The sequence below is a fragment of the Saccostrea echinata genome, unplaced genomic scaffold, assembly GCF_033153115.1.
Source record: "Saccostrea echinata isolate AGI-Se365-2 ecotype Australia unplaced genomic scaffold, CSIRO_AGI_Sech_v1 ptg000001l, whole genome shotgun sequence".
NCBI classification, from domain to species: Eukaryota; Metazoa; Mollusca; class Bivalvia; order Ostreida; family Ostreidae; genus Saccostrea; species Saccostrea echinata.
The window spans coordinates 29853906-29878899 of NW_026889750.1; the positions used below are offsets into that span (position 1 = coordinate 29853906).

The following is a 24994-nucleotide window of genomic DNA, read 5'->3' on the forward strand; positions in this document are numbered from 1 at the left end:
TTCCTCTAAAGTGACTCAAATTGGTAACATTAGTATAGTTTTACATATTAAATGATTTTGGCATCAAACTCGACAAAAAATGTGTTTAACACTAGTAACATTTCTAACTTAAATGTGTGTTACTCTCAGTATCTGTGAATTGTGATTTCTACAGCATAAACAGGTTTCAATGTAGTTTTTTTTCTCAGTTTTTCTTTTGTTTTCTATCTTTCCCTTCTACTTCACTCTGGATCTAGCCTTGCATTCAATATCAAGTTTATTAGTTTAAAATATACAATATGCTATAACTTTGGTCAATATTGGACAATGACTGTTTTTATACATCAATTACGAAGTGCCAGCACAATAATTCTTGTGTATCAGAGAGTAATACAAATGTAAGATGTCCCATTTTCTACCTGTTAAACAATCTTGTCAAAAAAATGTTATCTGAAAAAAAAATCATTAGTTTAAGAAGTAATTTTTTTTTCAAGTTACCATATACCTAGAGTAACTGGTAATTTTAACAACTTTTAATGTTCCAATATACTTATTTTGTTATGGGAAGCCTTGTGGTTTCTTAAGGAATGTTATTGCATGGGTAAAACAAGTTGATAAAAAAAAAACCAAATACTAACTCTGAAAAATTACCCACTGAACCTTAAAATATATATACATGTATATTAATTGATATATATAAATATTTATATCCTCTTGATTATTTAGTATTAAATTTAAGTTATAACAATTACAAATATTTTTTTTTCTTTTCTGAATTCCCTCTCATTAATCATTCTTAATAAATATTTTGAAAGGCATTCTTTCTATAGAAATCTGCAATATTACATGCACCCTTTCTACTGAAGTTGTGAATACATCTGAACGCTTCTTTAGGCAAAACTGCTCATTTATGACCTTTCATGCAACCAGTTCTAAGAAAAGCACATTCACTGAAAATTACAATAGAATGTAGTTAAAGTAGAGATATTTTAGTAAAGTTTTTCCATTTGCACAATGCATATCGATATATTAGAGTATCTGTTGTAATAATTCCTTTTCAAAAAGTACTAACATTTGACTGGACACCCCCCCCCCCTCCCCCCCCCCCCCCCAACCAAGAGAAACTTTATATCTTAATCAGGAAAATATTTTTGTACACTGTTCTTCCTATAGTTGATATAGGTGTATCAGCATTCACAATTTCAAGCACTTTGTAGGATATGTATACCTTGAAATGGATATTTTCTGCTGGCCCAATGATCTGAACTTATAAGATACCAAATGAATGCTAAGTAAAGTAAATTTCTGTGTCTACTGACTAGTTGTTGAGTAATGTAACCTCAATTAAAAGGATTTATGTTCAAGCACTATCCACAGCTTGCAAATAAAACTTATTTTAATTAATTTCATGACCTTTGGATACCAGCAGAATACATCTTTTCCATTGAAACTTATCACAACAATGAACAAACATCGGAATAGGCATGTGCGGTACATTAACAACAAAAACCATTGTATATACCATTAAAAAAATACAAATAAATAAAAAAATTGCTGTGCAACATTCTTGCTTTTTGTCTCATAAACATTAACAATGAAGTCTGTCAGAAGCAGCAAATCTTACTGTTTCAAAGATACAATTTATGAAGGCCAGCTTGCAATATAATGTCAACTGTTTAACACTCATATACATCATCCTATGTACACTTTTTGTACAGCTATGTACAGAATCCTATCTACATCACAAACACAACTGCATGAGATCCTTGGAAAAAGACAGTGATGTAAGCTTAAAGTGTTAATCACCATTTAGTGCACCCAACACAATATTTACCATTTCTAGACATGTTTTGGCATCAAAATTGATTTTCAAAAATCAGAAAGATTTCTTTTTAATTATAAGATGTCATCAGTAAGAATTATGTTACAAACTTTCATGACTGAAAGGTAGTACATGTACTTGTCTATTTTAAAAAGATGTTGAGTATTTAAGAAACAAGGCAGCTTAGGATGCAGGTCAAAAACCTCACAAAACAAATGTGAGGGGAGAAACCTGGAGTACTATTCATCCCTTAACAAACTAAAAAAAAAATATCTGTTTCATTCATGAGGTATTAATAATGAAGTTAGATTCCTGCCTGCAAGTAAAAGCTCCAATTTAAGACTATTTGTGTTAACTGATGTAAGCCATTACTGCTAAAATGGACGGAAAGCACTTGTCATATTTATTGTCCTATCAGCTGGCCTCATCACCCAAACTAATCCCAGCCAAATTCTTAACACCTGAAAAGCCATTTTAGCTGTTTTTAGTTAAAAACATAACTAAAATAATTAAATAATGTACGAATTATCATTTATATTTAGTCTAAGGCCAAGCTACTTAAAAAAAATCACGAACCAAACTACTGCAGGATATTTACGATAAAAAAAAGGGTTGCTTTCAAGCATTCATATTCAAATGAAGAGTTTACTTCTATCCAGTTATAATTAACTGGACAAGCATTTCATCCCTGTATTAGCTTCCATAACACCCACCAGATTTTATGTCAAAATATCAAAAACAATAATTATAACATACAACGATCCCAAGTACACATCACAAATATTACGATGTATAGTAACTATGTATCACATTGTTTTATATGTGTGTCGGAGAGACTTCCATACTGACACAGTTATTGTCCTTGTCTGAAGATGGCGCTGTGTTTTCTTTGCCTTCATTTTGATTGGGATCTGGAAGAAGCTGAATTAGTCCCTTCAGTAAGTCTTGAACCACTTCGTAGTCTTTCTCCTCAAGAAGGTCAAATTTTATATTGAACACCATGAAATGAGTAAACAAGCTGTTTAGATGACCATGCATCTGTAGTGTTACAAAGTCACTGTAGTGTACATGGTATATATGGGCTAGAATGTGGAACAAATATTTGTGAATCTTCTTCACTGTGGACTCAAATGTGCTTGGAAAAGTTTGACCTACAAGAAAAGATTACATTTTAGTACACATGTAATGGGTTACCTCCCTTGGACTAATAATATATGATATAAAAGTCTCACTTTCATTTTAAGTCATTAATTCATAAAATTACATCACATGGTATTTATATCGTATTCCATCAGTAATGACTATTTATAATCCCCATGTGATTCCTAAAAACTACGCCCTTTTGATAACAAAAAATACAATGACATTTATTGTGTTCACGTGGAATGTGACACAGTCTCAATTTGAACTCTATCTTATCAAATATTTACTCTTCACAGAAGTAACAAAGTATAAGGATAAAGATAATAAAGTTTACAAGTTCACATAAAGTAAAATTAGTACCTGTCTTAATCTACATAGGTAATGTCACATCATCCCATATTAAATTCTGAAATATTTCCAGTAAATTAAATTTCACATAAACTTTGCCTTTTGACAAGACTTACCAAACTTTGTAGGAAAGACAGTTTCATCGGAGATTTCTCTCTGAATGTTTGTGGTGACAATGTCTACATACTGAGGAGCACTGTACTTGTATTTCTTCCCTTTGTCATCATACCACAAAAATTGCCTGGAAATGAAGATCATCATTTATCAAACATACTACAATAGTATTGAAGTGGAGTGGCTACAGGCATAAACCTCTTGGTTTATAGGTATTTTCAATCATGGTGATTTTTCTTGATTAAGTAATATACTCATAATTATCAAGAATCAAAAATAAGAATTTTTTTTCTCAAAAACAAAACACACAAAAACAAAAAAAAAAAACAAAAAACAAAAAAAAAAAATAAAAACAAAAAAAATTGGACTCCTCAACTCTAACAGTATAATGCTATTTTCCCCTAATTATAATTTCTTTTAAAACACTGACTAATTTTTTCAATTACAGTGCTAACCTATTTTGAAGGGGGGAGGCTGTAATTTGTTTTTATTTTATTTTTTTATTATGCATTACTAGAATTTTGTTGAAAGTTGGTAGTACATGTATTTATGTTATATAGACTTAAAAGCAGTCAGATGCCTTAAATAGACCAAAAGTAAATTTCATATTTAAACCTGTTCCGTAAATAAATCCAAACATATACATCCCATGAAAATGACCCTGATCATTAATTGTCACTAAAATCATTTTTTACTATACCTGAAGTCATGTATATTTATTAATTCATACTCTAAAAATGAGACTCTTTTACTGTAAACATGTCATGAATATACCCATGTTAAACTAGTTTTCTGAACACAGAGAAAATGTAACATATATAATAAACAAGAGAATCAATATGATAATGAAACTTTAGCAGCAAACAGCTGTTGAATGTGTGCTCAATAATTAGAAATCAATGCAACTTATTATGTCAACCCTAACACATTGCTCATACTTGAAAAGCTGAATAAAGAAATTATTTTCCATAAAAATGGTAAAATTTAATATGTAATTTAAAACTAAATACTGTGAAATGCTTTGATTTTTTGCAGCCAAAACTATATCTAAAGATTTTAACCTCCAATTATTGTAGATGTTTTCCCACTCTCATGTGTTGTTATAAAAGTAAGCTAGTAAACAATCAGGTGCGGATGTCAGTGAGGATGAGTTCATTGACTGAACAGAGCTTACTGATTTGGACTTCCAGAGAAGTACAATTACAAAATTCAACATATTTAGAGTGCACATGGACAGAAGAGAAGCAGTGGACTATATCTTAGTCTTTCATTAACATTCAATGCATAACATACATAAAAATGCTATGGATAACGAAGTTTGAATTTTCTAGTAACTAGAAATAAGAAAACTGAGACAAATTTATGGTCTGTGTCTGCATGTCTATATATTTGTTGTGTTTTTTTTTCTTTATATCACCTGCAAACTTTATCAACAATCTTTACTATCTATTACATGTACTTTTAAGTTCTCATTTACATAATTATATATTGATACTTGACATTTGACACATCAAGGATGCTTTTCCAGGAAAGAAATAGTCTGATATAAATCACTGTTTTAATAAAACCTCTTTAATATGGCACAGAATATTTCCTTGTGTATACATACTTTGCACGAATCAAAGTTACTACTGCAAAATCCCCACCCTTTAAGTAAAGTTAATAACAAAGGCTTTATGAAATAAATCATCTGATATAACTGTTATCATGACTTTGAATGTCCTATGCATACAAAGCTACACTACCATCATTACCAAACTGTGTAAAGTGTTTAGATTATTGTGTATTGCACAAAAAAATCAAACAACCAATTCATTAATTTGCAAGTATAATTACGATATATCTATGTTTCAATAAGGGCACTTAAAATGAAATGGTAAAATATGTATGTTTTCCACAAACAAGGAGAGCAAAGTTAAGTGTTCTATTATGGAAATGACCTTAACCAATCAATAGAAGTGTATTCCTGACAACAGTCAATATAAATTTAGGAAATTGACATTAGGGAATTCCATGTTGGAGGTGGATCACCTCCAACAAATCAGAATTAGGATTCTTATCTATAAATTTTTATTTCCTGGTTTAAAAAGAAAATCAGGATTTGGGAATAAGATGAAAGATACAGATGGTACAGCACAATGGCTGGTATTCCTCAGATAAATTTCCTTGATAAGAATTCTATCTTAACTTCCCTCTGAAATTTTATTTCTTTTATAAATATATTTCTATTTACAGTCACCAAAATCAAAACCCCCAATTACTTTTCTTATTCATTCCTGCTTTATTCCACCAATACACTACACTACACATAACATACCTACCCACACTATTACCCTATACAAATGATTGACAATACCCCCACCCCCACCCCACCCCACCCCCAAGTCAGTTAGATTTACCTCCCCTCCAAATATACATGTATATATACTTTTAGATTCTCTTCCAGTAAGAGTTGCTTTTCCTGTTTCCATATACTTACACATTCCCTGGGCCTGTCATTGTACTACAGGTCTCGGAGTTACAGTACTCGGACACCACACCATACACAAGGTTCACATGATTAAAAAATGAGATTGCTGCAAAATAAAAATGCATGAATTTGTTAACTTTAGTATTGCAATTGATAACATAAATCAGAAGCAGTGTTATATTAAACCTGTAAAGCATGCAAGGTCAGCTAAATGTGTTGGTACAATATGCCTTAAACTTTATTGTTTTTTATGCTTTGATACAGTTAGCCTAACCTACACAATTGTTTTATACTTTGGTACAGCCTGTGTTTAATAACTATACAATGTTGTTTTTAATACTTAGGCTAGCATATTGTCTCAAATATATTGCTAGATTCTTTCTTTCTCCCTCTCTCAGAACACCAACACTTGTGTTCAATATTCACTTTGTAAAAAAGGCTGTCCATGCATATTATTCAAGGATACCATACACAATTTTACACTACAATTTAGGCAGTTATAGAATGTATGTGTTGCATAATTTCAAGTAATTTACACATAATAATACTTGAATGTTAATTTTTGGATGGACGTCCTGACAAGGAAAAAAATGAGCACGGAGGTATAAGTAAACTTCTCTTTCTATGTTAACATCGAATCATCGTACATATAAACAATTAAGCTAATTTTAACCAGTGTACAGTGTTTAAACATGCAGTGTTTAGCCAAAGTGGATTCATTGAATTTACTATTCAAATGAAAGGCAAAAAATATATAATTTCATTTCTTTGGTATCTACCTCTCAACTATAGTGGTAATGTTAAAGGCATGCATTTAATAGACCTGGTCTTAACATAATGCAATTTTTTTTTGTTTCAAAATTACTGCGCTATTGAATTCTTTAATCATTTTTGGTACATACAGTAAAACAAGATCATAGCGAGCATGCTTATAATAAATAGAACATTTTCAGTGAAGAGATTTTTATTCCCGGTGGTTTTAAAATAATATATTGTGAACTTAACGGATATCATGAATTATGTTTATAAAACAAAATCATCTGTCCCTGGCACTTTGCTTTAAGCATGTTTTACTGCACATATGCCTACAAGTTATACCCACTACATACCATGTGTTGCTAGCCACTCGTTTTTATCTAGACTGTGCGGAAGTGATACCAGTCGGAAGAAGTCGGCATCAGTCACTCGTTCCTTTATACAAGTGTCCTCTAGGTATCGTTTACTTTCCTCCGCAGCAGGGGGTGTTGGGGAATCCTTATCCTTCCGTCGGCCTTTCCTGAAGAATACACAATACCGTCATATTTCATTCATTTTGATTAAATCCAATTAGTAACTTGGTAACTTGAGACATAAAATCTAAATGTAAAATAATGTTTGTAATCTGGTTACATAAAAAATGCATCTCTGAAAAGCAATTTGACCCTAATACTTATTTATCCCTGAAGATCATTTTCATCTGTTAATGTAATGTATGTGTATCAATGAAAATAGTATGCAAAATCATGCACCATGATTTTGCAAAATCAATATTATAAAACATAGGGCTCAAATATATATAAAAACTGCATGGCTAGTACAGCTATTATAATCATGAACTTTAGCTTCTTGTCAGTCAATTAAAAAAAAACAAGTATATGAAATTTACTCTCTAACCATCTGACAGCCCAGTTTTAATCCTTTATTTGCTTATTGTGACCAACCATTGATAAATAAAAAGATTTATATCCCAGAGTTTAGATAATCACTTTTTCATGGGGTGATGCCTTAGTGGGCTGTGCTAGTCCAAAAGAGAAGCTTTTGTAGTGATCTAGGTCAGTTACATTTATATCACTGGTTTCTTGTCAGTTCACCTGACTTTAAGAAATGTGGTACGATTCCAATTAAAATCTGACATTCAAATTTAACATATAAATAGAATCCCTGCAGGCACGAAAAAATTATATTTTGCATGGAGTTATGGCTCAATAGCTTATAAAAATTGTACTGCATCCTGATCTTGTCTGAAATATCAAACCTCAACAAAATCTATTTTACTTTACAAATTGGCATATCTTATATAAAGTAATCAGAATCACAAATACAAAAAAAAAAAAAAAATAACAAAAAACAAAATCAACTTCATGTGTGTGTCATTACAATAAGCATTAAGACATATCTTAAATTTAGAAACAATAACAGGACACATTTATTGGAGACATATAGTTTAATTGAGTTAAACACAATACACCATTCCCCATCACACATATGTGAAGTGGTTAGAATCTTTTATGCTGATTTAATGGAGTTTGTCCTTTTATGAATAGCTAGACAATTAACGAATGATTGTTATCTATACTTTGTAGGTATGCAGGTGCGAACTCTTACACAAAACATTATTACAGAGAGAACATGATCTCCCTGTGGGTAGACACGTGGAGATGGGGACTCAGATGTTTCACCGTTACAGAACATATACACCTCTAACTTATAGTCCCCCAGAAATAGATCAATAAATGTTATTAATTATTCTAAGTACATCACATTGTTTTAAACTTCAAATATTCACTAAAGTACCAAATATTGTCCTGTATTTTAAACAATACACATTCTATTTTTTAAAATCAATAACCAAAAAGAAATCCATATTCCGAGCGTCATATAGATCTACTGTTATGCAGAATATTATGCACAGGAACTTGCAAGAGTTCTTGAAAGTTGAATACAATTAAGGAACTTAGCTCAGAACTTTGAATGACCTTTGTCTTGCAGGATATTTCACATCCGTATATTTAGAGTTATACCAGAATAATGCAGTAGGTGAATGCTGAATAACATCCTACCTGTGTCGCTTTTCAAACATTTTTCCTGCAAAAGCAGTGTGCACTAGTTATGAATATTAACCCCTTGCATACTGTCACAACAGTCAGTAAATCATGTGTCATACTACATCGTAAACAGGATTGTGAAATAGATATGTGTTAAAAATTACCCAATAAAACACAATGTAATATCAATTTGGAAGGGAGGAGGAGGGATATAATAGGGAAAAAGACTTTTAAACTACGTATCATTTATTATATCACTCTCTTCATTCAGCCTTCTGCTGGAAACTTAATACACAAAAAAATAGCCTAACTTCAACATGATCCATTAAGATTACAACAATCCAGGTACATCTGACTTTATCTTACCTGTGTTTTAATCCCATCCCACCTCTCCTTTCAATAGGAATCTGATGTAACACAGAATACAGCAGATCTAAACACATTACAATTTACCAATAACCTCAGATCAACGATGTACAACAACGTAGAATATGCAAATTGAATGCAATATCCCTCCTTCCCTGAGATTCTAGCTCTTGTATATCCCGGCCTCCAGGAAGATTATCCGACAAAATGACGGCTAATCATTGGTATAACAGCTGTCCTTTTGTCATCAATATTGAACCAGAAAACGAGTTACTTTGACATTCCATTGTATAGAATGAATTCCTGCAGCATCTGTAGTCAACTGTTTAATGCAGGACACAGTGTGATACAGACAGAAGAGGTTTAACCGAGGAGGAAATGTTGTAATGCAGACAAAATTTACCACAATGTTATATGTAATAATAACTACTACACATTAAATATGTTTAAAAACATCTAAAATTGAGAACTAGTAAATAATATAACTAAGCATAAATTCACTCCAAGTCAGCGGTTTTACTTATTTAAAAGATAAATTTGAAAAACCTTTTTTTATAAAAAGCACCTTAATTTAAAGGTAAGATTGATTGATTGATTATGTTGTTTAATGTCCCATTCAAGAATGTTTCACTCATGTGAAGACCTCACCTTCTTTAGGTGAAGTGACACAAATTTTGACCAACACCTGCTAATATGGGAACTATGTTTTTAAGGTCCTATCTGAAAGACCCATCATTTTCACTTCTAATGCCAAACCTGGGCAAAGAAACTTTACTTCTACCTCTGTTAATTAAATGTCTTAGGTTTGAAGCAGCCCTGGGAGTGAGAATAGAACCCAGACTCCTGATCACAAAGTGGTCCCCCAACCCACTACGCTACCATGACCACGGTTTCAAGGAAAAACATTTTAATACATGATATATACACTTTCAAACAAGACATAATTATGAATGCCCAACACATTAGTTAAAATTAATAAATGACCATCACTCATGACTTAATTCTTTGTATCATACGAGCGCTGACCATAACTTCAGATAAAGCTTTGAGGCGACATCTGACCAGACTTCAACTTAATAATAAGCCTTGATTCAAACAACAACTGAAACTGTGAGTGTGCCTTAACTTTTCATCAGGGATATGTTGATTGTATGTAGTACTACTCCTGTGCCATTAAAAGTGATATAAAATATAGTTAATTTTTCATCTAGAGAGCATGAAAATAATCCCAACTTCTTGATAAAAAGATTTATTCATCATAACAAATTGATGTTCAACTAACCCCCAGGTGAATGACCGAGAGTTTGACAAAGAAAAAGAAAGTGGTGAAAACCAATAATTGAAAAGATTTTATCTCATCATTGAAGCGAAAAAAGGACACTGCCACATCTATCATCATTTAATATGATCAAAACTGAAAAATGTGTCCTCTGTTATAATATAGAATTACATCATAATATAAAATTGTATTGGTGATTTAAGACTGCAGATAATTAACACTATTCTGGCTTGAAATTACATCTTCTCTTTGTTTCCACTTCTAGCTGTCATACTTGTAAATTTGATAACCGGTTCAATGTCACTGAATCTTATCAGTCTAGAGATATATACAGATGGGAGTTTATTCATCCTAGGTTAGATAATTATTATCTCATCTAGACAATGGTCGACATTTCATGTACAGGTCCAACTCTATAAATGGATGAAAGACTGGTACACCTTTAATATTATGTTTTGCATGAGCTATTGTTATAATTGATATGGCTATATGCCACATATCTGACTAATGATGCAATAGATACATGGGGCATATCTATACTTTATACAATTTCTGCTGACTCCAGCTTAAATCTGCACTCAATTGACCATGCCACAAATCTGTACTGCGGAGACCGCCACTCCATTACTGCCTCGGGGAAGAAAACTGTCCCAGTGTTGGCCTTTGGACTGTATTGCAACAGTCCAAATTTTTCTGACAACACTATTATATGATTAATTAAGCAGTACAAGGCATCATCTGAGCCTCAACATATCAATTAAATAGTCAGGTATCTATTTTGACTGATCAATAGGCAATACATGTATACACCTTATGACCCTGTCTTTTAAATCTATTGTCCTTTACTTAGTTAGTTTGTCTTATGTCAAGCTGTTCCAGGGGCTTGATGTAAGTGCTCTAATGTGTTTTGTACACTGTCTGAATAACTCTTTTCCGATTTTTTCCCTATGATAAGCTGGGTGTACTGCAAATTTAACTGTATGGAAAAAAATTCCCTTTACCTTCCTGTCTAACACAAAATACGATGTAACTTGTCGTCGTGACTAAGCTTACAAGAAAAGCATGTGTCATTCCAATCAGATTAAATAAAGAAAAAAAAACAGCTTATTTTAATATACAGTGATATACCTTTCTAGACTAATATATGAACTACTGCACCAAAATATGAATCATTCATGTCTTTAAATTCCAAGTGGTCTTACAACAAATGACTGTGCATGTCACTTCAACACATCATCAGAATTAGTTTTTTTATATATATATTTTATCAAGCAATAGTAACCTTTGTTTTAAAAATTCAATAAGACTTGATCTGTCTCTTTCAACTTTCACATCATGACATACCAGCAAACCAGTAATCTAACATTCAAAACTTTATAAATTAACTTACATTCTTCATTTAAATTAAGTCACCTTTATGCATTACATGTATGTATGTCAGTCTCAAACCCTGTGAATGCATAGTATTTTTGATGTTCTTTCAGAGCCTCTGAGGTATGTCAAGAGTAGTTTACAGGTTGTTAGTCAAATATTCCATACAATTAGTAAAATTTTGTATACAAAATATATGACTGCACCATAACAAGTTTAAAGGTTCTACAAAATTCTACCTAAAGCATCACCTAAGTCCCACCTAGATTCTTTCTGGACATCTCCCCAGTTTCAGAATTGGCTGTTTTAAAATAGAGGTGACCCCTTCCTGATTTTGTTAACAGATGAATCACAACTGTTAAACATTCTTGTTACAAAACCTTTACAAGTTTCAAGGAAACATTACTCATTGTTGAAAGTACATAATTATAATCACACTGGTTCAATAGGGATGTTTTTTCCTTCAAAATCTTAGTCTCTTTTATCTCTTTATTGTAACAGTCCACGTAATCAATTTTTGAAATCCATTCTTTCATAGCTGAACATGGAAAGGATCCAAATTCATGCTGACTAACACACAATCATTTAAACTGTCTGCAATCATTCTAAAAATAAAATTCTAAATATAAAATTTTGTATTGATCCATGGCAGAAACTACGTAATCAGTACTTTTACTCTCCAATGAGCTACATGTTGTCTTATAATCTGTTTAGCTTCTGTACTCAAGATTAGTACATCAGTATTTTAGTATCTCAAACACTATCAAATTCAAGGAATATATGTCAATGTAAGTTGGTAGTGTACCTTGACACTGAGACCATGCCTCTTTATCAGGAATTCCTAAATATCATATAATGAATTTATTCTCACTATGGTGTACTTATTGAAGTTTTACTGCATCTCTTTATTTTTTCTATCGGGTAATTATTAAAAAACCTTTAAAACTTTGTTTAAAAAACAGAATCCAAGTTTTCCAAATCTTTGCTTCATTTAAGGAGTTAGCTTATAACAGCTTACCCCCCCCCCCCCCCCAAAAAAAAATAAAAATGAAATGAATACTAAATCTGTAAATGTCCTTGCAATAATGCAAACAAGGAAAACCAAGAAAGGAAACTCAGTGTTGAACCCTATTTCCTAGCCAATGTGTATGTAATATGGACTGCAGAACTTCCTTTACTATAAGAGCCTTGATATGTGATTTTACTAACAATAGTTACTGAACCCCTCCAGTCTGATCATATCTTCTCTCGCCAATCCAACTGACCTTCAGATTACATATTGACGTACAAAACTTGTGACCTTACTGACTTCCTAAAAGGACCAATAGATAATGGTCACAAATATATTAACTAATTCAACAGCAAGTCCTTGTACTTTAAGGACACACCTATGTTTATCAGCACCCATCGTTGAACTGGCTGTTGTGGAAACTTTTCCAGTAAAAACAACTTGTGATGATCATACCTATCTTCTGTAGAGATAACAGTACAGTCAGTGCATATAGGTACAGAATTATAAATGATGAATGGTTAACAGATTCCTTAATGATGAAACCAAAAGGATTTTATTATAAAGATGAACATCTCCAGAGACTTTACTATACACTAGTTTTATCAAGCTGTAACTGTTCATAGGTCATAATCTATCATTACGTTCTTCTTCTTTTTATTTTTACAAAATTTTATTATAAAACAAATCTATTGCTTCATAACAAAGATGAAAACTTTAATTTCCCGTCTTTTCCAGATATAGACATCAGGCCACATTTTAGTCACCTCATATGAACAGGAAATAATAAAACCACAGAAGTCATGAATTATTGAGAATATAAACTAATCACTGATGCATTATATAAGACTGCATGTTTAACAACATGTAAGATAAATACATACAACCAGATTATATAATAATTATTTCTGTTACAATTTATTATTGTGAGTATAAACAAGTACATCTTCCAATTCTTAAAGATAAAAACAAACAAACAAGATTACTTGAGTAAAATGTTGAATAATATTCAGTTTAAAGAAACTTTTTATGAAATATTCACTCTTCCATCGATCAATGTAAATTCATTAGAAGATGCCTACAACTTTATTAATTTACAATTTAAATATATGTAACAGCTAGATGCGGACAAAGATGCCCAAGCAATGTCACATCAGCAAGAAGTAAAATATGGAGTTTCAAGTTTATATTATCACAATTATAAGCTGTAATTTAAGGAGTTTTTAAAGAAATATATGGATATATATGTAAATATAGTTATAAACACCAACTCACCAGAAATTGACAACAAACAACACTCCTGATGTCATCTTCAGAGTTGATTTAACCTTCAACATTCAGATGGTATTCAAGTTTGTAATTAAGGTCACCGAATTAATTAGCAATCAAGTAACAAGAAAATCTTAAATCATCTAGTTTCACACATATTTCATGCCAAGTGTACCCAGAAGACAATTCATCACTGTGGCACGGTTCTACAAGTCTATAATAATCCCCTTCTGCTTTTTCTTCAAATTCTCACAAAAAATCAAACTGATACACAAAAAGTTGCAACTGATAATTTAATTTGCTTGTCTTTGAAACATCGAATCATCATCACTTTTCAATTGCAACACGTGATACCAATAACATATGGTTTGTATTAACTGTCATACTTTTAATGACACCACCATAGCACAATCATTACAACAGCTGATTGTTACATATATCACCTGACCCGCTATTTGTACTTATGTAGGTAAACAGGTAAGGCAAGACAATCAAAGCCTTACTTCTCAGGATGACTTAGACCCCTGATAGTGTCACACTAAGATTTATAAATATAAATATGACTAAATCCTCCTTGTTTAGGAAACACGTGCTTTTACTACTTGCTGTATACTGTGTGGTGATTGATATGTAAATTACCCTAAAGATCTATGTTTGCTAATTTCTGATTGGTTGGTTTTTGTGGGCTGGTATTTGTTATGATTTTTCACTCGTGGCCAAGGACCTCTTTTTAAAATTCTACTTTAACTTTTGAAATTTTATATGTCCTGTTTACAAATTAGGGTCTACGTTAGGCTAAACCTTTAGTGATAATGATCATCTTACCTGCAGATAATAATTTTTTGATATTTCTTACCTCTAGTAAATACTCTCACTCATAAAGAAACCAAAAAAAAAAGAAGAAATGAAAAATCTTCACACAGCAAAAAGGAACACAATTAATGCTTCACATGATAAATTGATAATGGGGCAGAACAATTTATTTGTGTCCCCTCTCTCAGCCTGTAAATAGACTATAATGGTGACAAATTTTATGTTATTTCTGGCAGGCAGGGGGACAGGTGTCGAGAGACTGAAAACATCCTTATTTATAGAAACAGTAATTCAGCATTACCTGGAAGATTATATAAAGTTGCACATTTTCTTTAACTGCGTATCTTTGCTATGCTCATTTCCTGCCTATTGTAAGACAACTGGTCTCCCAGCAAGCACAAACAGAAAAGCACACATATCAATAACAAAAAGGTCAAAATATGCATTATTTTTCTGATTTCCATCAAACATTAAAAACATATTCTTAATGTAAAACTAGCAAATGGAATGTTGACTCACAGATTCTAATAAAGTTTATAAACCTTATATTCTTGGTGCAGTACTGGAATGTTCATGAATATTAAATAACAGTTAAAATTGTTGAATATGTTTTTTTTAAGGACATACGCAACGTAGTTTGAACTTTACTGTCTTTTCCCCTGGAGTTGAAGAGTTCAATTATTAAAGGAACTGTGTGTTACATTTTAATGTCTATATATACTATTGTACGCTTCTTCTAAAACAAGTTTGGATAAACAAAACATGTAGAATATATGTTTAGTAATTTTTGTGTATTTTTCTTTAAATTATAAGAGAATTTTCATCAACTGATATCTTTTCAAAACCCCTGGTAATGCATGCTGATTTTTTGTCTACGAACATTTGATGGCACTATAGTCTTAAATTAAGAATATCTTGAAAAATTATCAGTAGGTAAGGTACGTTGCGTATGTCCTTAATACCTGAGAAGTCATGCTCTAATTGCCAATGCAATGTTTTTCAATAGAATTTTTTCATTTTTTATCATAGCAATTTATAGTCTTATTATCATGGTATCACTGCACATGAACGGGAAAAAACAGAATTCTTGGAAGGACCTGAATGACTCTGCATCTTGTGGTATCAGTTTATCTGACACATTTACTCTCCTGTTCTAGAGCTTCTACCCGTATTTTTAACATTTTTAAATCATGAAATGAAGGTAAACTTTCTTATAGGCACCACACCATGTTAAGTGGCCATATCCTGCTCTCAGCAAGGGTTGATAAGATAAAAACAATTAGACAAACAGACATGGAGCAAAAAATCCTGTTTCTCCAGATACCACCAATTTGCTAACTAACAAGAGGTGAAAGCAAAATAAACTTCAAGCTGCCTTCTTTGTGGATCTTTCTTAGTCTCATTTTGAGCTAATTACATGAACATTTTAAACTGAATATAAAATTCTGACCTGAAAACCAGTCTTACCAGAACTTAAAGGTGCCAATTAAGAGAAGAATACCTGCATATAAAGGTTTCTGAATTTTGCTCATTACAAAATATAGAAAAACAAAATTTCCAGTGGTTTAATATTCAATTTATAAAACATATTAAAATACTTGTCCTAGGAATATTAAAAGAATAAAATGCAGGACCAGATAAGGATCCCTATCCCATACTTCACAGATTTAATTTTTCAACTTCCCCTTACTCTTTTAACAACATACCAAGATGACAGTTACCTTGAACTAGAGTGCAACCTTGAAAACTGCAGCAGAACATTCATCCTGATACTCCAATACAACGCACAAATACACTGAACCCAGCTTTAAAAAAAGAACACTTGTAAATCATTGACAGATCTAATTAGGGCTTCTGTGTGTAATATGTATTAATTATGGAGTGAAGACCAGATGTGAGCTAGCCTGCCAATTCAGCTATCTTCTACATTCCTGCTAGTACATGTAAAGTATACTGCATCAAAGAAACTGATTTCTAAGTTTTCATCCAAAATAATGTCACCCAATCTCTAAAAACTCTCACAAAGCTAAAATTTATTTAATATGGAACTCTTTGAAGACTTCAAATTGACCAGATCAAGAGAACACACAAGATGTTCACTTGCAATGGTCATGGGTTGATCCAAGCATGAGGTAGTTATTACTGTACCTACAGAATATGTGAAAAGTACATAAACTCATGTACATTTCATTATCACATGGTTTATTTCCCAATCACATGGAGGTTGGTTGCACTACAGCTAAGTATTTCAGTGGCTGTCTGATAATCTCCCTCTGAATCTGATGATCAAGTAGTAAGCTAAATCAATATACAGGTGACGGTATGATACTACTGGAGACTGTAGTGCTACAGAGCTAGCCTGAAACCCTAATCAATTGTTTTATAACCATAATTTCTCTTGTATAGTTGTATCTTTAATTAACCATGTTCTGACCTTAATTATACACTTACAACCGATTATTCTTGGAATCACCTAATGAAAACTATATTACATTTAAACTAAGTTAATAAAACGTGCACAAATTCAAAGCATATTTGTATTTCACACAAATTTATGTTCATGGCTGACACTGTTAGCTTGAATAAATTTGGGTTATCTCTTAACTTCCTTAATAAAATTTCCATTCAAAGATCAACCACAGTGGTACATAAAATGACCTGATTTTGATATTGTTGCCAACTTTTCCTAACCAACACTGAATTTACAATGGAGATAGCTAGAAAAATTATAATTATGAAATGCAAATCAAATTTAACAGTTTCCAAATTTCTCCATGTGATTATAAATCAAGTACATGCATGTCCATGTAATTTGTGTATACTGTCAATTAATAACATGATTACATGTACTGATTAATCAATTAAATCAATTTTCTAATCAAAATGTCTCCCAATTATAGATAATTGATTATAATTTTGATAATCCATTGTTCAAAATATTAATTACCTATGATTTCTTTATTCATTCTTCTTTGGATGTAACTAAATCCTCAGTAATAACACTGTTAATTTAATAAATGAATTAAATGATAGAAAATACATCAAAAGTGCATTTTAGAAATCACTCCAGTATTTTTTACCAATTTTAAGTCTTCATTCAAAAATGAACAAATTTATTTTAATACTTGAAACCAATCAATTATTAATTAATTATAGTGCATCCGATTATTGATTATGAAAAAAATTCCAATTGCCCATCACTACTGTCAATAGTAAACACATAAAGATAAATTGATATTTTTTCACTATATAATAACAAATTACTTATTGCATATAAAGCCAAAATACTCCTGGCAATTTCCTTAAACATGTTTCAGTATATGCTGAATACTCAAATTTTGAGATTGTAGCTCTCCAAAGATAGAAGCACGAGTAGTATCCGTATCAGCATGGAAGTGGGACAGGTTGTCCAAGTACACAAATGTGCATAAATAAATTAATGATGACTAGGGCTTTTAAAATTCATTTAATGTTATGGATACTCATATATTATAAGGTCAAGCAATGATGAGTTTGATGATTTTTATGAGCTTTCCTATACACGTTTTACAAAATCTACTTTTTAATTGAAAACAAAAGAACCATCATAGTTTTTATCAGATTACTTTGTCAAAAAGACCCTCCTTGATTGTACAAACCTTTTCTAAAAAGTTAGTGGACTCTTTGAAATTATTATAAAGGTAAGAGTCAGTGTGTTATTCAGAATGCTGATGTGCAATGATCAGATGCGTATGCATTTATTACTATTAATTTCTTTTGTTCCGATTTTTTTGGTAGAAAAAAAAATGATGTCTTTACTTAAATTCAGTAATTTTCAATTTGATGAGTTCATCCCAACAAACAGTTAAGATAGACAGGCATTATCCATGAAGTAATGTATCCAGTATAAATGACTGTCCCACCTGCCAGTTTTCAGGGAAACAAAACTCCCCTCTGTAATGAAAGAGTGCACTAAGGGAGAAAATTTCGAAACTTGGGTATTCAATACATTTATATAGTAAATTAGCGTCTATGCTCTAACACGATTGCACTGAACCTGCCTAGAACCAAGGCTATATGAATTGAATTTTTTTTAAGAGCACTAGCTATCTTAATTACTACAAAGAATTAATAATGATTGCTTGCATAACATCAATCTGTACCTGAAATTGAATGAAATATTTGATTCAATACATCAATTAGGAAGTTGATGGAAAAAATGAAGTTCTGACCAAATTAACAAAATGGAGAAATTCTTTACATGAATATATCAATATCTTGATACCTTATGTCTCAAATCACTTCAATATTTATGGTTTATAAACCTTTCATAAGAATGAGAGTGAAATTGCCGCAACAAATCTAATTTAAAGAGCAGATATTTACACAAAGGGCGGCTAGGCTAGGATCAATAACGTAAACTCCATCAATTGAATTCTGTTGTGTTTGACCACAAACAAGCCTACCTTCAAAGACAAACTATTTTAACCTATTCTGGACCTTGGCCAGTTTGCACAATTGCTATTTGGCTGATAAATTGATATAATCTACATGAACTAGATAGTCTTTATTTCTTATAAGACAACTGATATGTCTTACATACAGTCAAACCTTGTTATCTCAAACTTGATGGGACTGAAAAAATACTTTGAGATATTTGAGGATTCAAGGTATCCTGGGTAAAATACTTAGGGATTAAGCAGTTAGAATTTCCAAATCACTTCAACATATCCATGGTATTCGAGATATCGATGTTTGAGATACTGAAGTTCAACTGTATGTACAGTTAGCATAAGTTCAATCCCCAATTTCAAATGCATATGCCAGTTGCATTCAATCTACATACTCTGTTTACCGGTAGCTGCATGTTTCAAAATGTGGGTGAAATTAATCAAATATTAATATTTAGCCAATTCATTTCTGGTTTCAATATTCTTTTCAATTAATACTGATGGCTTAATTAAAGTGCAAGTCTAACTCAAAAGGAAGATATATACTTTAAGACTAGTATATTAGCACATAACTTACATAGCTATCATATGTTTTAGTTACACTCTTTTCATATATGAATCCACTTTATTTGACTTCATCACTTTCAGGCAAAAACCACTGTGACATCATAACTACTGATATGAAAATGATATCCACTGTATAAAGGAGTAAACAAGTGATATAATATTTATTGAAGGGCTTTTGAGGATATATCAGTCTTCAAAATTTGTTTTTCCTTAATTCACCCAGGAGTTACTTTTCTGATTGTACACAAATTGTAAAGAGCCCTCTGTTACATTTTCTATTTGTAATGGTACATGTAGATTAGTCCTTGTATTTACCAGATGTTGCTCATTTTCTTTCACATACTACTTGTATATGCATTACTTCTGATATCTGGAGAAAACTTTATTTAATATGTATATATAACAAAATATTTCCACACCAGTAGATACTTCTAATGCACCTATCAATTAATGTAAAGTGCTTTCATTAAGTGTTTTGAGTAAGTAAAATAGAGCAATGTGCTTTATTATATTTAACCTTTTCTGTATAGCCTCATAAAAACTTGTTACCCAAAACTGTTAAACTCTCATCTAATGCTCAGATAAAATAGATACAATAAACATTGTGAAACTTACTCCACCATGATGATGTGAGATGCCTATGTTTACAAAGAATATATACATTTCACAACCCAGTGTGTATGATCTAAGTAAAAGGCCGCATATCTCAAAGATAGGCTTAGGTAACCACATGGCCTTCATAATTGTAGGTTTGTGTGGAGTTAAGATTTTCATACCTTGATAATGATAGATTAAACCACATGTTTTGAAAGGGGTCAAGTTATACACAGCAGGATTTTCTATGCCACACAGGTCATTTACAACAATTTAGGATGATTGTCAACATTAAATGATTTTATTCGTTACAGCATGAAAACATCCTGCAAATATGCTAATAATACTTAATACTATTTAGTTTAATCATGGGGACTTGCTCCCCGCACATTAAGGAAGATATTAAATAGCAATATCCAGTTTTTTTTAAAATTCATATTCATATACATGCTATAGATATCTAATCAAGTCCTTGTACTGACATTAAACCTCTTTCTTTCATTTAATCTATATATATATTAACCAAAATATTGTGAACAAACTCATTTGACTAGTTATGTTTAAATTTAGGGATGACATATTTACCACAGAATCATAACCTTTAATAGCACAAGAGATATTTTGATAAGACCGCCATTTAATCAATATCTCTGTTTAATTAAAGGAATTGATGTCTGGATGTGCATGACCACAGACATTTTTTTTTTCAAACAAAATGGCAATTTGAGGCATGTTAACTTTTTTTCACAACAATAAATTTATAAAAAATACTGTTTATCATACATTTTTAATGATAAGCAGAAGCATAAATAACATCATTATGAGGTTTATGTTTCTACAATAACTTTGTTATTGAGTAAACTGTTCCAATAACTTATTGTTTTACTAAACAATTTCAACTGTTAATGTCCATGACCTTTTCAGACTTTTGGCGAGAACACGACAAACTAATTATGCTAGGGCATTGATTGTAATCAACAGTTTAAGTATAAAATTGAGACCGAGAGTATTATTTCGAATTAAAATTGCATGTTCAACCATTTTGATATCAATCGAGCAAAGGATCTTTTTTAAAGAAAAAAAAATGCTCGGATGCTTCATCGATTTCTGATTTACACATGCAGACGATCAAACAATATATTCACCAAATGCATCCACAAAATTTATCATTGAAAGAATCTACTTACCCCATAAACCAATCCATAGTATCACGAAGATACTCTGGTAGCCTGTCCAGTTTGGTTGTCTAAAGTTCTTTTGTAGTATATCGTCAATTTATCTCACTTGATTGCTTCAAAACAATACATCAAAGCAATATGGCGATGGTTGAACAAAGTCACTGCAATACACAGAAGAGTTCTAACATGGGAGATAAGTAAGCCTAATGATAATATAGCTCTTTTAGTTAAATATTATCCATACATTTATTGTTACAATTAAAATATAATAGAAACATATACCAAGGATATTTCACACACGATTATACGTAATTGATGAACAACAAAAAATGAAATTGAAAATATCATCCTGTAGAAAAATATACCTGGCTACTTTCATTATGCCTTCCAGATACAGGGACTTTCTCAAGAATCATTTTCGACACCACGCAAGTCCCATGGGCCAAAACGCTCACATAAAATACGTAACTATAAGCTTGATCTGAACAGGAAGCATTACATTTCCCTGGAAATTTTGTACAAAATAGTCTCTAAGAATATGAAACTTTCGATTTCTTCGAAATAGGCCTAACAGGATGTACATGTAGGCCTTTGATTTGAACAAATGTCAAATCAAACCCTGTACTCTCCCTCGCTCTCATCGGTTACACTGATTGAATGGCGGGTTAATAAATAACAGAGATTCGAACCTCTGCCATAATTTACGGGTTCATTTGGTAAAATATGTCAAGGACCCGGCATTATTCTTAAAATACTCTTAATTAATATTATACGTATCTACCTGTGTACAATTTGTAAAGTTTCAAAACTAAACATTGATGAAATAAAGCAAACTAGGTAAATAAAAGGGTCGGTGATCGAAAGTTAGCAAAATCTCGGAGGTAACTCACCTGTTGCTTTCTTTGTTATTGTATTGCCTTCAACTCGACATTTAAATATATCAATTGTCAGCAAATACATTATACAATCTATCATTAAGTCGAATGCTGACGGACGTTTTCATACAATTAAATTTTTAGGCCATTATTTACACATTAAATTGTCTACAGATTTTTCCGTTAGCCCGATCATGACAATGAGCACACGGCGGGTGTGTCTGGTCGACAGGGGATGCTTACTCCTCCATGACACCTGATCCCACCTCTGCTCGTTATCTTCATGTTTTATAAAGAAGTTTACGAAATCAAAACATTTAAAACAAAACGTTGATATGAATAAAAAAGTTTTACTTCGTTACCTTTGATTATTTTTAAGATTTATGTGATCTATACCGTGCCATATTTGAAAAAAAAGTAAACAATACTCGCCAGATATCGCGAGATTTCGAATAGATGCGAATCTCTTATATTTTATGTCTTTATTATAGGAAGACTAACTCTAACTCGCGTTACTCAATTTGTTTGCACTCACTGTTGCAGTTATGAGACTACATTTTTCAAAAAATAATTCAATGCTTATAAATAAAGTGTGTGGAAAGCTACGAGTTAAATTCTGCAACACAGACGGGAGGGGGGGTCAAAAGGTTAAAGTATAATTCTTATTTTAACGTCACAAACGTTGTTCAAACGCGTGATTGTGCAACGTCATTAGAGAAATCAGAATTCACGCTCACGTTGAACAGTTTAACGGTCGTAGCCGTTCCAATGGCTCTTCCATTAATTGTAATTTAGCCAAAAGACAATACAGGGATTTTGAAATATAAATCACATTTGCAGACAAGGCAGGGTGTTAAGAAAATGTGAATATAAGCACTGAATTATTATTTTTGAAAGATATGGTCTCATACATGTAACTGCAATGGTGTTTGCAAACAAATTTTCTTAACGCCCTAACGCGCATTACTCAATTTGTTTGCACGCACCGTTGCAGCTTTAAAAATAATAATTCAATGCGTTGCCAATCATTGTTGTTCTTACATGTTTCGGTGTCAGTTAATCGACATAATGAAAACCTATTTTTAGCCGTGTATAAACGTAACTTCTTAATCATTTACCACGCATGTGATCATTTGACTTGCCTAGTGCACATGTTACATGTACGAGTGTTTATTTTTGACATTAATGTACTTGTGTATATAAATTATACAGTTTTAAACTGAGACAAATGACACAAACAAAAATTTGGATATATGGATTGGTATATATTTTAGAACCTATTTTGGTTGTTAATGATCGATATAAATATCGAATTTCTAAAATAAATTATTAAGAAATGGTAAATTTTCTATGATGTTCGAAATCCTACCTTTCACTTTATAGGACATTACTGAGAAACTCTCACTGAATAATTAAAATATATGCTGTTAAACTCACTCTTTTTACTTGATACTTATATGAACATGACTTTAGTTGCTATTTTCAAGTCTTTAAAAAACAAGATGTGTTTGTAAAACACTGATGCCCCCGTATGGCAGCTCAAGGCCAAGGTTAAAGTTTTTTTCAAATGTAAGTCAAACTCCAAGGTCAAGAGTTAAAAAAAATGTTGAAACCAAAAGAATGGTTTTATCACAAGGAATATATTACACATGTGAAATATAATAGCTCTAGTAGCAACCATTCAAAAAATAAGGCCAAGGTTAAACTTTAAAAAAAAAAAAATATGGTCATACTCCTGTGGCGGTCAGGCGGGTTTGATCGCCGGTGGCCAGATAGTTCAGTTGGTAGAGCACCTGACTGGAGATTCAGGGGGGCCCGGGTTCGAATCCCGGTCTGGTCCACTGTATTTTTCTCCTCTCCCGTTACATTTGGTGCCGTGCCATGCCCTGGAAGTGACAGGTGAGAGGCCTGCCAGGGATGAGCCTGGGTTGGAGTCTTTGGGGGGGCCAAAGACCTTTAAGGAGGGAGGAATGTGGCGGTCAGACGGGTTCGATCGCCGGTGACCAGATAGCTCAGTTGGTAGAGCACCTGACTGGAGATTCAGGGGGGCCCGGGTTCGAATCCCGGTCTGGTCCGCTGCATTTTTCTCCTCTCCCGTTACACTCCGAGGACAATGTCATGAGGACAAAAAAAATAATGATACCAAAGGAAAAGTCTTACCACAAAGAATGCGTAAGTGAGAAATGAAAGCCCCTAGCAGCAACCATTCAAAAGTTTTTTGTTTTGTTTTGTTTTTTCAAATGTAGGTAAAACCAGGGACCTATATACTTATTATATAGGTCACTGGTAAAACTCGATGGTCAAGGTCATGAGGTAAAAAAATTATTGGTACCCAAAGAAAGGAATACACATGTGATACATGAAAGGCCCAGCATCCACCGTTCATGCAAAAGTCATGACAAGGGTTAAAGTTTTTCAAAAGTAGACCAAACTCAAAGGTTAAGGTCAAAAGGTAAAAAATATAGGTAGAAAGGTCTTGTCACAAGGAATACACATGCGAAATATGAAAGCCTTAGCAACAACCATTTAAAAGTTATGGGAAAGGTTAAAGTTGTTGCTGACA

General features: G+C 32.1%; 1 protein-coding gene and 1 non-coding gene across 6 annotated transcripts; one reads left to right on the forward strand and one right to left on the reverse strand.

Moving 5' to 3' along the window:
• Positions 1 to 1089: 1089 nt before the first annotated feature.
• Positions 1090 to 21736, reverse strand: LOC133189139 (MOB kinase activator 2-like). Of its 5 annotated transcripts, XM_061324572.1 has the most exons (6): positions 21566 to 21724; positions 13981 to 14033; positions 6986 to 7152; positions 5886 to 5982; positions 3409 to 3533; positions 1090 to 2952 (listed from the first exon to the last, which is right to left on the reverse strand). In XM_061324572.1, the coding sequence occupies exons 2-6, from the start codon at positions 14013 to 14015 to the stop codon at positions 2618 to 2620; spliced, it is 759 nt and encodes a 252-aa protein (XP_061180556.1). In that variant the 5' UTR covers positions 14016 to 14033; positions 21566 to 21724; the 3' UTR covers positions 1090 to 2617. The 5 variants fall into 5 exon arrangements, with proteins under 5 accessions (XP_061180556.1, XP_061180563.1, XP_061180549.1 ...); XM_061324579.1 differs by lacking the exon at positions 13981 to 14033 and having other exon boundaries at positions 21566 to 21736; XM_061324565.1 differs by lacking the exons at positions 13981 to 14033; positions 21566 to 21724 and adding an exon at positions 16509 to 16587.
• Positions 21737 to 24432: 2696 nt separating this feature from the next.
• Trnas-gga (transfer RNA serine (anticodon GGA)) lies at positions 24433 to 24506 on the forward strand. Its single transcript has one exon. It is a non-coding gene; the product is annotated as a tRNA-Ser (tRNA).
• Positions 24507 to 24994: the final 488 nt, after the last annotated feature.